Genomic DNA, 13,074 nt, shown 5'->3' with positions numbered 1-13,074 from the left:
GACCAAACCATGACTGCCCTCAAGGAGCGCGCAATCTTGCAGGAAGAGGCAGACAGCAAACATAATGAAAAGTAAATTTTATGGTATTTGAGAAATGGGTACATGTATGAGAACATAAGAAGCAGGGAAAGAATGCCCACAGGATGTACAGGGAGGACACGAGGCCTCCTTGAGGAGGGGATGTTTTGAGCCAGGGCTTGAAGGAGGTGCAGGGTTTCTGCCCAGCATGGGGCTCCCTGAGGGACCGGCTGGTGCCAAGGCCCTGAGGCAGGCGTGTGCCTGCGTCTGATGAACAGCGAGGAGCCCAGGAGGAGAGCAGGGGGGGAGGTCTTGGCGTACCACACGGGCCGTTGCATTGTAAGTTTAAATAAATAAGGGACAGGCTAGAAATTGTGCTGTGACTGTAGCAAATAAAGGAGCTCTGTATGGATTTAATAATTTCCTATCCTCATAGTATGTTCTAAGTATTTTTCTTTATTTTTCTTTTTTTTTTTTTTGGAGGGTTCTAGAAGACTAAACTTCCCTCTTAAACTACAAGGCTACCAGCTATCAGTATTCTCTCAGAATCTCTATGAGGTAAACTACCGTGATCTGGAAAACCTGAGGTTTTAAAAAAAGGTTATTACGTTTCAAAAATATACGAAATATAATATGGTTGTGTATGCTAAAGTTGGATTTTGTTCAATCCAGGTGGTGACAGGGCTCACACAGAGGAAAAAAATTCCTGTGCTCAAGCTGAGATTAAGCTTTAGGCCAAGTAAGAGGGCAAAGAGACTGTCTTTTTAAAATATTCACACTCTATTTTTTCCATCTCTTCTTACCGAAGAATTGGTCACTCTCTGGCGTCTAGAAGCTGATCTATAAAGACCCGAAATGCCACAATCATCTCTTACGTCTACAAAATGCACAGAAGTTGTGTTATTTTTTGTTTCTTTGCAAGGAGGAGGCATTTTAACAAATCTTAAAATACTGAGGTAAAAATTTTGTATGTTCTCTCATGATCAGCTTCACCTTTACTGGTTTAACGACTTTGTTTTTTTCCAAGAGAAGAGGTTTTGGCACTTGAAGTGTTAACAGCTCATGACGAAGGCTACCATCTGTTCCTTCGGCACATGACAAGCTGAGGTTATCTCTACATAAAAACAGTCTCCTTTGCAGCAAACGGGTGTTGTCTGATCCCTTCCCCTCCCCTTCTCCCAAGCTCTTTCTGGATTGGCTACTTTTTGCTTATTCAAGGAGTCAGCCAATAGGCGTGAACAATGTGAGTGAGGATGAAATGAACACTAAGAAGGGCAGGATGGCTGCAGAAAGTCAGAAATAACTGGAGACTAACACGAGGGCATCTTGGGCAGACCCCTAAGGACTACTGTTGCCATTACGTAAACGTCCACTCACAACACGTCATTCAGCAATCCCCTCCCCCACTCTCTTTATTGCACCCCTGCCCCACCCTCTCGCATGTGGCCAGAGTTCCTGAGAGAATAGCCAGGATGTGGATTTTCTATGCCCTCCCCCACGCCGCCTCACCTGGGATTCATATGGGAGAAATGCAATGTTGATTTCCGTCAGAGTTCTGATGACTTTGGCTGCTCGAGATTTTACTAGCTCGTTAAACAGGGCGTCTGGACAAGCTGCCAGAATGACAAAGACAGTAGGTTTTCCTGCCCATTTTCTGGTTCATTTCAACATTCGCACATATCCAGGGAATTCTTTATTTTATTAGGATTTTAAAAAGGTAAATAGAAAGTTCATCCTACCCTACAACCTACTACCTATAGGGTATAAAAAGAATAAAAGGAATACAAAACCACCTACAAGGCCCTCAATGTATAACAAAGAAACAAATGGCAATAAAGACTGAGATATTGAGAGCTAATAAAAACTATTTTCTGACATTAAGGAGAGGAAGAAAAAGAACCAAGAGAGATCAAGAAGGGATCAGGAAAAGGCCTGTAATATAAACAAACACCACACATCTGAGATACTTATGAAAAATAAGTAAAGAAAAATAAAATCGTTGGGAAATGTGATGCAGACATTTCCCCAGGCCCTCTAAGGAACTCTGCTGCACAGGAGTCCCACTTGGTGGGGGAACCACGATTTCTCATGACTCTTCTGGGCCAAACAAATAGTTTCAGGTCCCCAGAAATGTGTCATTGGTTTATTATTACTAATGCCATCTGCCTGCTTTCTTTGCCACCCGTCTTCAAAGAGTATAAAATTCTTCTTTGCAAGAACCTTCCCCCATCTGCTCAGTGGTGAGTTTTGTGGGGTTTTCCCCAGAGAGAACACAGGGTGAACTGTTATTATTGTGCACTCTGCACTAGGTTCCATGCACAAAACCTCCACAAAGCAAGAAAACACATTCTAGGACAATGATACAGTTGTACCTGATACAAATACCACCAGATCAGAGTGTCTTTGTAGTTGAAAAGTAGAGGGAAACACACTGCAGTTTATAGTGATATCTGGAAGTCTATACAATGAAACACCAAGGCTGGCATTGGAAAATTCTTCTGAGCATTAAACATGCTAGACCTTAGAAGAGGAGCTATTTTTTTAATCAGGAAGGGACTGCAGGACCTAGTAGGTTTGTATTTGTGGGCGTTTATTTTTATCTCTTATGCAATTTGTCTTCTGAAGAGAAAATAAAAGATCAGGACAAATGTGGGAACAACCCATTTCTTCCCTGTTGGCCTGGCTTGGTTGGGGTCAGTCTGGCTGTGCAGGAAGGCCGGGGCGGCAGCTGACAGCTGTACTCACAGTCAGTGAAGAAGACGTGTGCAGCCCGGTACTTGGCAGTTGGTGGGTCCTTAAAGTCACTGATGAGAGAGTGGACAGACTATGGAAAGGGAAAAAAAGGGAACTGGATCCGATTCTAGAAGCAAATGGAACCTACATCTGAACAGAGTCAAATCCATGCTGGCTTCAAGCTACATGCATAAAATAGCAAGGGATTTCTGATGTATAATTCTAACTTATGTTCGGCCATAACTGAGTTCTGAGGATTTAAGATTAGGATTGTTTCAGAGTTTAGATGAACAAAAGCCTCCCCAGCTCATTCCAAAACGACAGCGTCCATGCTTTGGAGCCACCATAACTTGGGTTCCTAAGAAGAAACCCACAAAAGAGGAAAGTGGTCAGAAACCTGCCAGGAGATTCACCGTGATGAAGTTCTGGCAATTTAGTTGCATCTGCAGAAACTCACGCATAAGCCAGTTTTCAAAAATGAAAAGAAAACATGAAAACTGGGGGGAATTTACATTAAGACAACTAGCAACCAAAAGCAAGAAGGTGGGCCTTGCTTGGATACTGATTTGAACCAACCCCCCAAAATGATAAAACAGGTAAATTTGAACCCTAACTGGATATTGATGAAATAAATCTGGGAATTCCTTGGTGGTCCAGTGGTTAGGACCCCAAGCTTCCACTGCAGGGGACCCAGGTTCAAACCCTGGTCGGGGGAACTAAGATCCTGCAAGCTGCGTGGCGAGGCCAAAAAAAAAAAAGAGAGATCTGAAAGCATAAAATACCCAAGTTCTGGAGGCGGATCACTAGATAAAGTGATCTCCTACTTAGAAAGCGAACACAAGGGGGAATCGAGATTGGTCCAGCCTGGCTTTTGGCAGAAAGCTTAATGAATGTACTCTTCACTCCTCACCGCACCCCCCCTTCCCCGTTGGTGGATTGCACGCTTAAACAGAGCAGGGTGTTAAATGCGTGCTTAACCCAGAACCATCAGACATGGTGCCACACAGACACCAAGCCAGCACGTGTAACCTCAGCCAAAGCTCTTCTGGGCAGGGCTTACCTTCTCAGAGGGAGTGATGAGATACACAGCTTCCAGGCTGGGGAGCGGCTCTCGGCGTTTGTTGATGTCTTCCACAACTAGACAACAAAACAGCGGCCCATGGTAAATAAGAAAACAGAACTGGTGATCATAAAACTAGAAGCCATAGAGAGAGGCCACCTTCAGACTGGCGCAATAAAAATCTACAGTGGGGGGAGGAAAGACTCAATGCCCCTTCCCCAGAGTTACCACGTTCCTCTGTCTCACGAGGCTCAGGTGGTAGAAAACCTGAAACCTTATCACACTAAATACTTCCTATTTCCCATTTCAGTTTAAGTAAATTCCTTGATCTAGTCTTTTGCCTCTTCCTTCTGTTTTTTCTCATCTGTCCTAGATAATCCCAATTCCTTTAGAATTTCCATGTTGGGTTGGTTTTTCAACAATTAGATCGTTTTATCATTTTCCTTTGTATATCAAATGAAGACATTCCAAACATACCTTCTGTATAATACTGTTCCTCTCAATAGTTCAAAGACTAAACATCAAATTTTGTTAAAGCAAACCGTGGGTGTTTGGTTTGCTGGTTTCTTTTACAGTATGTCAGCTACTTCATCTGCTGGGGAAAGAAGACCTAAGTCATCATCTCTCTAGTCACCTGATAAAGCTTAGGATGTATCACCTACGCTACACTGTCCTCTGGTACAGAGCGAGCAGGAAATCGTACAGTGCCATTCTTCCTATGTAGGTGATGTAAGCAAATAAAAGCATCCCTTTAGAAGTATCCCTTGTAACATTTACAAAGACTTTTCACCCCAAACAATGTTCAAATTAATACCAAAATCTCTCAACCATCTACTTTATCAGGGGTTGTAGATTTTTGAATTTCATAGGCCAGTAATACTTCCCCCCACCCAAATATTTGGGGGTGGTTAACACAGGCTTGCTGACTTTTAAATTTTGCCAAGTAAGGACATTTAAAAAAAACTTCTGGGATAGGGAAGAGTTTGTGGGCAGGAGGGGAGAGCTGAACCCTCATCTACCACAGGAAGTCAACAGATAATGTCTAACATGATGAATCAAGAGATAATCCTATAAGCACTTATTTAGAAATATCAAAAAGATAACCAGAAGAAAGAGCAGAGTGGCTGCCTCTGGGGTGATGGATCCTCTGGGATGGGGGAGGAAGAAGGAGGGCAGGACGGTGCTGCTTCTTTGTTAGAAGCTCATTAGCTACATTTGGCTTTTTTCCTATATTTGCATTTTTTGCCTTGATAGAGGAAAAAAAAAGTTTTAAAAATTCAGTGAGGAAAATAACTTTGAAGCTCAAAACAGGGGCAAGTCTGGTCTTGGATCACTGAATGATGTAAAGTCACACCAAAAATTATGTACTCCTATTTACAGGACTATGCTTTTGGTGACAGATAAACTAGATTTGGAAATATGTTTTTATTTTATTTTATTTTATTTTCCTTTTTTTGTTTTCTTTTTTATCTTAAAAAAATTTTTTTTGCCGAAATGTGTGTTTAAAAATGATGAAATCGCCAACCTTTAAATTACATTCATCTAGCTTAATGAAAACCTCAACCCTCCTTGCTCTCCCTCCCGTGATTGTGGTATGGTAGTAATTTCAACAAAGACCGGCAGTAGTCTGTGGGCCACATACCATATAAAAGTTCTCTCCAGCGGAAAAAACTGGGAGCTGCGTTGCAACAGGTATGTTCCACCCGAAGTTTTTTAGGAGGAAAAACAAAGGTTAAGCTTCCTTGTTTGAAATAATACCTCAAAATAGACTGCTTTTCCATCAATGCTGTTTCACAGATTAAAATACATGATCTCTCCTGAAAGGGGCTCCTAAGTAAGACTTGAGCTGCACACAAATGTGAAAAGAGCTGGGGAGAGCAGCCAGGAGGTCTGTGTCCTAGTCTCAGGTGTGACACTGGCCACTGACCTTGAGCAGGTGACTGAACTTATTTCAAAAACCTATTACTGTGAAATTCTAAAGCACATTCCAAAGAATGAATTAAACATAAATATACAAATAATTATAAAGCAAATGCTGCACAAGCACCACCCCAGTCAGGCAACAGAACCCATCAGCACTGCAGAAGTGCCCTCCTACACCCTCCCTCATCACAATTTCCTCCCTTTTCCCCAAAGAGAACCACCATGGTGACATGAATGGTGATCACTTCTCTTTGTGGTTGTTTAAGACTCACTTGTCCCTGCATTTCAAAGCAGTAGAGCTTAGCTCTGCCTGTTTTTGAACATTACGTAAATTAAGGCATATTGTTAAGGATGTACCTTGCTTCTTTTGCTCAACATTGTTTATCAGATTCATTTACATTTTGGAATGAGCCAGTAGTCAGAGTTCGTTCCTCTTCTTTGCTATATATCAATAGTATTCTGCTGTGTGACTATTCCACAATTTATTTTACCATTCTACTCCTGATGGACGTTTTGGTTGCTCCCACTCTGGGGCTACTATGAGTGACGCTCTGTGAGCATCCCGGGCGGACACACCTGGGTTACCTAGGACACACATCTAACTGCAGATGTGCTGGCTCATAGGCTCTGCATGCCTCAACTCTCCTAGACTCTGCCAAGTGTTTTTTAAAGTAGCTGTACCAACTGACACGTGTCAGATCGGAGTTCCATTTTTCTATATTCTGCCACTTGGCATTATCATATTTTAAATACTCCAATCTGAGTACATAGCAGTATCTCACTCTGGTTTTAATTGCATTCCCCTGACCACTACTGAGGGGGCCAATTTTTCACGTATTTATTGGCCATTTGGATTTCTTCCTTTGTTAAGTGCCTGTTTAATTCTTTTGTCCATTTTTTTCTATTGGGTGGCCTGCCTTTTTTTTTTTTTTCTTGATTGAGCCTTCCTTTGGCATCCTTTCACAGATACTTAACGGGCATCTAACACTGGATTGGATGCGGGGGATTCAGTGATGAACAAGAAAGCCTGGGGTCTCTCTCAGGAACTTACAGTCCTACCACCCAGGTTGTTGGAAGATCTAAAGTCAAGCAAGATAGGGACTTCCCTGGTGGTCCAGTGGTTAAGAATCCACCTTCCAGGGGCTTCCTTGGTGGCGCAGTGGTTGAGAATCTGCCTGCCAATGCAGGGGACACGGGTTCGAGCCCTGGTCTGGGAAGATCCCACATGCCGCAGAGCAACTAGGCCCGTGAGCCACAACTACTGAGCCTGCGCGTCTGGAGCCTGTGCTCCGCAACAAGAGAGGCCGCGATAGTGAGAGGCCCGCGCACCGCGATGAAGAGTGGCCCCCGCTTGCCGCAACTAGAGAAAGCCCTCGCACAGAAACGAAGACCCAACACAGCCAAAAATAAATAAATAAATTAAAAAAAAAAAAAAAAAAGAATCCACCTTCCAACGCAGGGGATGTGGGTTCGATCCCTGGTCACCAGGAACTAAGGTCCCACATGCTGTGGGGCAACTAAGCCTGCGCACCACAGGAAGAACCCACAGGCCACAACAAAGACCCGACGCCTCCAAAAAAAAAAAAAAAAAAAAAAAAGAATGTGGTTTCATGAATAAAAATTATAAAAAAAAAAATAAAGTCAAGCAAGATAATAACAGATAGGGAGGAGAAAGAACACCCCAAGAGAAGGCTGAGTGTTGCGGGAGGGCAGAGGGAAGGCCGCTCACTTGTTATCCCCTCGGTCATGATGTCCGTCATCTTACAGCAGGAGGAAAGCATCCTCATGCTCAGCTGATCCACCACCAGCACCTGCAAACAAAGGGAACAGTTTACAGCCTGACGGGCACCTGCTACGATTATCTCCTCCGCTGACCCAGTCAGACTTCAGAAAGAGCTTAGCAACGCAGAATTCTGAGTCATCAATGCTTCCTACGGGCCAGAAGTTTGCCGAGATACATGCTAGCTTTTATTTCCCCACCAAACCTAAGCTTCTAGGAGAGTTTGCTCTCACTGATGTGACTTAATATTTTAAACTTAAAAAAATTAAAGTTTTTTCCATGACAAAGAAAATACTCATAAAAATGCAAAAAAAAAAAAAAAAAGAAAAAGAAAAAAATTCATCTACAGCATCCACACTCGGAGAAATCCATATTAGAGGGTATTTTTTCAGGGCGTAAACTTTTTCTTAATGGGAGAATGAACATAGTGCCACATTTACGGGGTGGAAGGAGAGGACTTCGTTGCAGACATCATCAGGATGGACCAGCACGTGTCATCCCGGGAGCAAACTATCTCAGTTCAGACGGGAAGAATAAGAACGTGCCGTCCTGGTCTAAAAGCTTCATACCTGCAATTCTTCAGCCAACCTTTCCTATCTCCATTCGGCCCACAGTGGAGAGAGGAAGCTAAAACAAAGCTATTTCTCCTATGCTTCTTCAAAGATAGAAACCCAGGCAACAGGTGCTGGAAAAATGTGGGCCCGAAAGCATCTTGCTGTAGCACGAGGGCCAATCAGTTTTCATTTTATGAGGCAGTTTCCTCAAGGTTAGTTTAAAATTCACATGTCCACAGGTCCATTACTGATGGGAAGGGTAAGAGAGAAAGGCAGGCATAAAGAGCTCCCACCAGCTGGCCTCCCGCTCTGGGTATAAGGATGGATGCTTTGGCTAAAACGTAATCTCACGAGGCCAGGGTGAGACTTCAAAAGCCTCCTGGTACCAATCAGCTCTGCTGTTCCCAGGCCGGGTGAACTTTACTACAGGAAAACTCGGGAGCAAGAATGGTTGGCATAAGCCCTTCAACAACACACAGGGAAGTTCAAGTAAGATGGTGTGCTCTCCTGGTCACTGTAATGCCCGGCCCCAGACAACCAGATGGTCCTTCAAACACAGACTTCCTGGATGGAGGACAGCACGTTTCCGACTTGCATCACCCACTCCCGGAACCGAGGCCATAATCAATTAGACTGACTTAAATACGTGTTTCAGGTACATGACAGTTTCCAGCACTGCTCTCAATGTTAAATGAATAAACAAGCTTAGTTGTTTTGTCTTATGTAGCTACGGGCAGACGGGATAGGCCAGATGAGGGCTTTTCGGACTGCTGTGTGGGCTCCATGGACACGCTTTAGGGCCACCAGAGGGGCAAGAAGGGTCCCCTCTTGTCTCCCATAGCAAGCAGAATAATTCCACCTTCTGCTTTATTCAGGTAAGATCTTGTTTGAATAAAAGAGTTCCACTTCTAGAATGCCTCACCAGGTGATCTTAAAGATAAGCTTTATGACCAAGAGATTTCCTAACCAGGATCGTATAAAATGGGAGGCACAGCAGATTACCTTTCTCTAGTCCAGAAGCTTTTGGTATCCTCTGGGCACAGCAAAGGTCCTCATTCCCCGCCTACATGCCTCTCCCCAACTCTACTCCATTCTTGTTTTTCCCCATGAACTCACCTTTAAGGTCATTAATTGTGCTTTTCTACTTACCTTCCACTCTCCCTTCTTCTTTACCTTCTTTATCACATCATGCATGATCTCTAAAAAAGGAGAGAAAAAGGAAGGAAGGACAGAAGGAGGAAGGGAAGGGGAGAGGGAGGAAAGGAGAGAGGGAAGGAGGAGGGAGGTGGAAGAAAAAATCTAATGTAATTTCAAGGACTTCCAACCCCTGCCTATTAGACGAGGTCATTTTCCCTCCATAGGCTTTGTTCTTCTCCTGAGTCATGTAATTGAACCAATCTGTCTACTGAGCCATAATCAATCCACCATAAAGACAGTTCTCTTCCTGCTTCCTTAATTCAGTAGTTCTCAAACTTTATAGTCTCAGGACTCCTTTATGCTCTTAAATATTGAGGACCCCAAAGAGTGTTTGTGTATGTGGGCAAATATCTACTGACACTTCCTGTATTAGAAGTTAAACTGAGAAATTTTTAAAATATGTGTTAATTCAATTACAATAATAATAAACCCATTCTATGATAACATAGTTGCACTTCATTAAAATGCTATTTATATTTTTGTTTTTTTGGCTGCGTTGTGCAACTTTTGGGATCTCAGCTCCCTGACCAGGGATTGAACCTGGGCCATGGCAGTGAAAGTGCTGAGTCCTAACCACTGGACCACCAGGGAATTCCCAAAATGCTATTTATATTTTCCATAAGAAAACAATTTTAGTGAGAATACTGGCATTGTTTTACATCTTTGCAACTCTCCTTAATGTCTGGCTTTGTAGAAGACAGCTGGGTTCTGCTTCTTAAATAACCTGCTGTGAATCATATAGCATCTGGAAAACTCCACTGTACGTTTGTGAGAGAATAAGAGAATGCAGATAACATCTTAGTCTTATTATGAAGATAGTTTTGACCTCGAATTCCCAAAAGGGTCTGGGGTTTGAGAACCACTGATTTAAGATAAGTGGGTAAAATGTTATGACAATACCCCAGGGCACATGAGCCCCCGTCAAGCTCCAAAAACAGATGTGAAGAGCAGTTGTGATATCTTTCCAACCCTGAGAACATCTGTGGGATGCTCTCACCCAAAAACAACACTTTTGTTAAGCCACAGTTTCTATAATGTCACACCACACACAAGTCTACCCGGTCACGGAGGATTCACAGGAAACAGCGCTCTGCTACTCTTTCTAAACCCAGATCATCCACAGGCCTGGAAGGACTCAAGGCTAAGAGCTGTCATTAGCAAGTGTGCTTCAAACATTTTAGGTCATTCTCCAGAGCACGATGGTTCCTGACTCTGCTTTTCACTAGCTACAATAATCTGATGTGTCATCAAAGTGTTCTAAAAATTTTAAGAGCTTCTTACCTGATTATAAAAAAATACACACTCATTGCAGTAAACTTGGAAAACACAGAAAAGTATAAAGAAGAAAATATCATGTATTACTTGTATACTTGAAAAAAATCAAAAGGAAAAATCATTTGTAATCCTGCCAACCCAAAATGCATAATTAACATTTTAGTTTATTTCCTACTCGCTTTTCCCATGAACTTTTACATAGCTAACATCATGTTGTATATATAATTTCGTATTATGCTTTATTTCATTAAGAAAACTCATTTCTCCATGTTAATAAAAATGCTTCCTAGGATCTTAAATGCCTGCATAATAGTCCCTAGTTTAGTCAACAATTTTCCCAATAGCCATTTAGATTATTTCCCATGTTTCAGTGTGGTGAAAAACTGGGAACGTATATATCAAATAATAAGGCAGTGGTTAAGTCAATTAGGTTACATTTGTGCAATGGGTACTATGTACCCATTAGAAATAATGATATGGAAAATACCCACTCATTCACTCAATACCACTGTTTGCCAGTCACTGGACCCAGCACCAGGGATGAACAACAGCAGACATGGCACTGCTCCTTCGGAGCTTACACTCTAGTGACGGAAGCAGACAAAACAAAAGGGCAATCACGGCTTCTCACAAATGCTCTAAGGTAAATAAATAAGGGCCGTGGTAGAAAGGAAAATACCCAGTGTGGAAAGCTACCTTTAAGAGGGGATCAGAAGAAAAAAAGATGAAAAAAACCCAGAAAACAAAAAACAAACAAAAAAACAGGAAAAAAAAAAAAAAAAAAAAAAAGGACTTCCCTGTCAGTCCAGTTGTTAGGACTCCACACTTCCACTGCAGGGGGCGCAGGTTCGATCCCTGGTTGGGGAACTAAGATCCCGCACGTGGTGGACAAAAAAAAAAGGAGGGCGGGCTCAGGCACGGCCTCTCTGAGGAATACGCCAGCCAGTCAAAGGCTGGGAAAGGAGCATGGGGAGGCACAAAGGCTGGAGGTGGAAAAAGGAAAAAGAGCCTGACAGCTTCTGGGAACTGAAGCTGGTAGAAGCTGAGGCTGGAGGCCAGATCACAGGGGACCTTGACGGGAGGATGATTTTATCTGAAGGGCACCGGAAAGCCACCGAGGGTAGGGACGTCATCTGATGTGCTGTAGAGATGAGATTGGAGGGGGGCAAGAACTGAAGCAGGAGTACAGTCAGGACGCCTTCTCAAGGGCCCATCCATGGCTGGTGGCAGTGGACATGGCGAGAAGAGGGTAAATTTGATATCTATTTGGACGTATAGCCAACAGGGCTAGCTGCTGAATTGGGTGTGGGGGAAAAGTAAAGAAAGGAAACAGATAACTCCTAGCTTTTTGGCTTAAACAAAGAAATTGATGTAGAGACACAAAAGATTTAGAGGGAGGAAAGAACTGATCTGTAGGAGAATACCGAAAATCCTTTTTTGATTAAAGATTGAGATGGCTAAGAGACGTCCAAGGGGAGATACAGCGTAGCTGGAGCTTGAAAGACTGACCTTTAGCTACAGTTTAAAATCTGGGCATTATTACCACATAGAGGTAAGGTTGGAGAAAATCCCAAATGCTTGTAGGATCAGTAAGATGGGATGGAAACACGGTCTTTATTGACAAGCATTCTTGTGAAATAATAAGGATGAAGCCAGTTTAAAATGGGTGATGAGGAAGACAGACTCAGACTATCTAGACAACTTTTTCAAGAGGTTTTCCTATAAGGTAGCAGAGAAAAGTAAGAAAGCTAGACAGGGTAGACAGAGAATGTGAAATCAAGGAAGGGATTTTCTTTTTTTTTTTTTTGAAATGAAAGCTTTTCTTCAGTTATTTTTACTTAATACCAATTCTTTTTTTTTTAAATTTATTTATTTTTTATTTATTTATTTTTGGCTGTGTTGGGTCTTCGTTGCTGCACACGGGCTTTCTCTAGTTGTGGCGAGCAGGGGCTACTCTTCGTTGCGGTGTGCGGGCTTCTCACTGCGGTGGCATCTCTTTGTTGCAGAGCACAGGCTCTAGGCACATGGGCTTCAGTAGTTGTGGCTCGCGAGCTCAGTAGTTGTGGCTCGTGGGCCCCAGAGCGCAGGCTCAGTAGTTGTGGTGCACGGGCTTAGTTGCTACAAGGCATGCAGGATCTTCCCGGACCAGGGCTCGAACCCGTGTCCCTTGCATTGGCAGGCGGATTCTTAACCACTGTGCCACCAGGGAAGTCCTTTGTTTTTTTAAGATGTGAGAAATTAGACCTTTTTTTTTTTTTTTTTGGCCATGCTGTGCGGCTTGTGGGATCTTTGTTCCCTAACCAGGGATCCAACCTGGGGCCCTGGCAGTGAGAGCACGGAGTCCTAACCACTGGACCACTGGGGGATTCCCAATTACAGCATTTTAAAAAAATGGTATTGGCGATAAACCAAAAGAGAGGGGGAGATTGATGATGCAGGAGAGAGGACGGATCATTCAAAGACTGAGGTCCCTGAGGAGGAGGAAGGGGCTGGGGTCTGAGACACAGGAAGAGAGCCTGACCTGGGATAGGAGG

General features: G+C 43.1%; 1 protein-coding gene across 2 annotated transcripts in view; it reads right to left on the bottom strand.

The window, feature by feature from the left end:
• STXBP1 (syntaxin binding protein 1) overlaps positions 1 to 13,074 on the bottom strand; it is a 70,471-nt gene that overhangs the window by 26,786 nt on the left and 30,611 nt on the right. For both annotated transcript variants that reach the window (XM_036854418.1, XM_036854419.1), the window contains exons 2-6: positions 9,218 to 9,267; positions 7,464 to 7,545; positions 3,812 to 3,888; positions 2,764 to 2,842; positions 1,528 to 1,631 (exon numbers count right to left, since the gene is read on the bottom strand). In XM_036854418.1, the coding sequence (XP_036710313.1) occupies positions 1,528 to 1,631; positions 2,764 to 2,842; positions 3,812 to 3,888; positions 7,464 to 7,545; positions 9,218 to 9,267 (392 nt within the window). The remainder of the gene's footprint in view (positions 1 to 1,527; positions 1,632 to 2,763; positions 2,843 to 3,811; positions 3,889 to 7,463; positions 7,546 to 9,217; positions 9,268 to 13,074) is intronic.

Source organism: Balaenoptera musculus, chromosome 6 (genome assembly GCF_009873245.2).
Source record: "Balaenoptera musculus isolate JJ_BM4_2016_0621 chromosome 6, mBalMus1.pri.v3, whole genome shotgun sequence".
In the NCBI taxonomy this organism is placed as follows: Eukaryota; Metazoa; Chordata; class Mammalia; order Artiodactyla; family Balaenopteridae; genus Balaenoptera; species Balaenoptera musculus.
The sequence above is the reverse complement of the archived record's forward strand: the minus strand, read 5'-3'. Positions and strand labels throughout refer to the sequence as shown.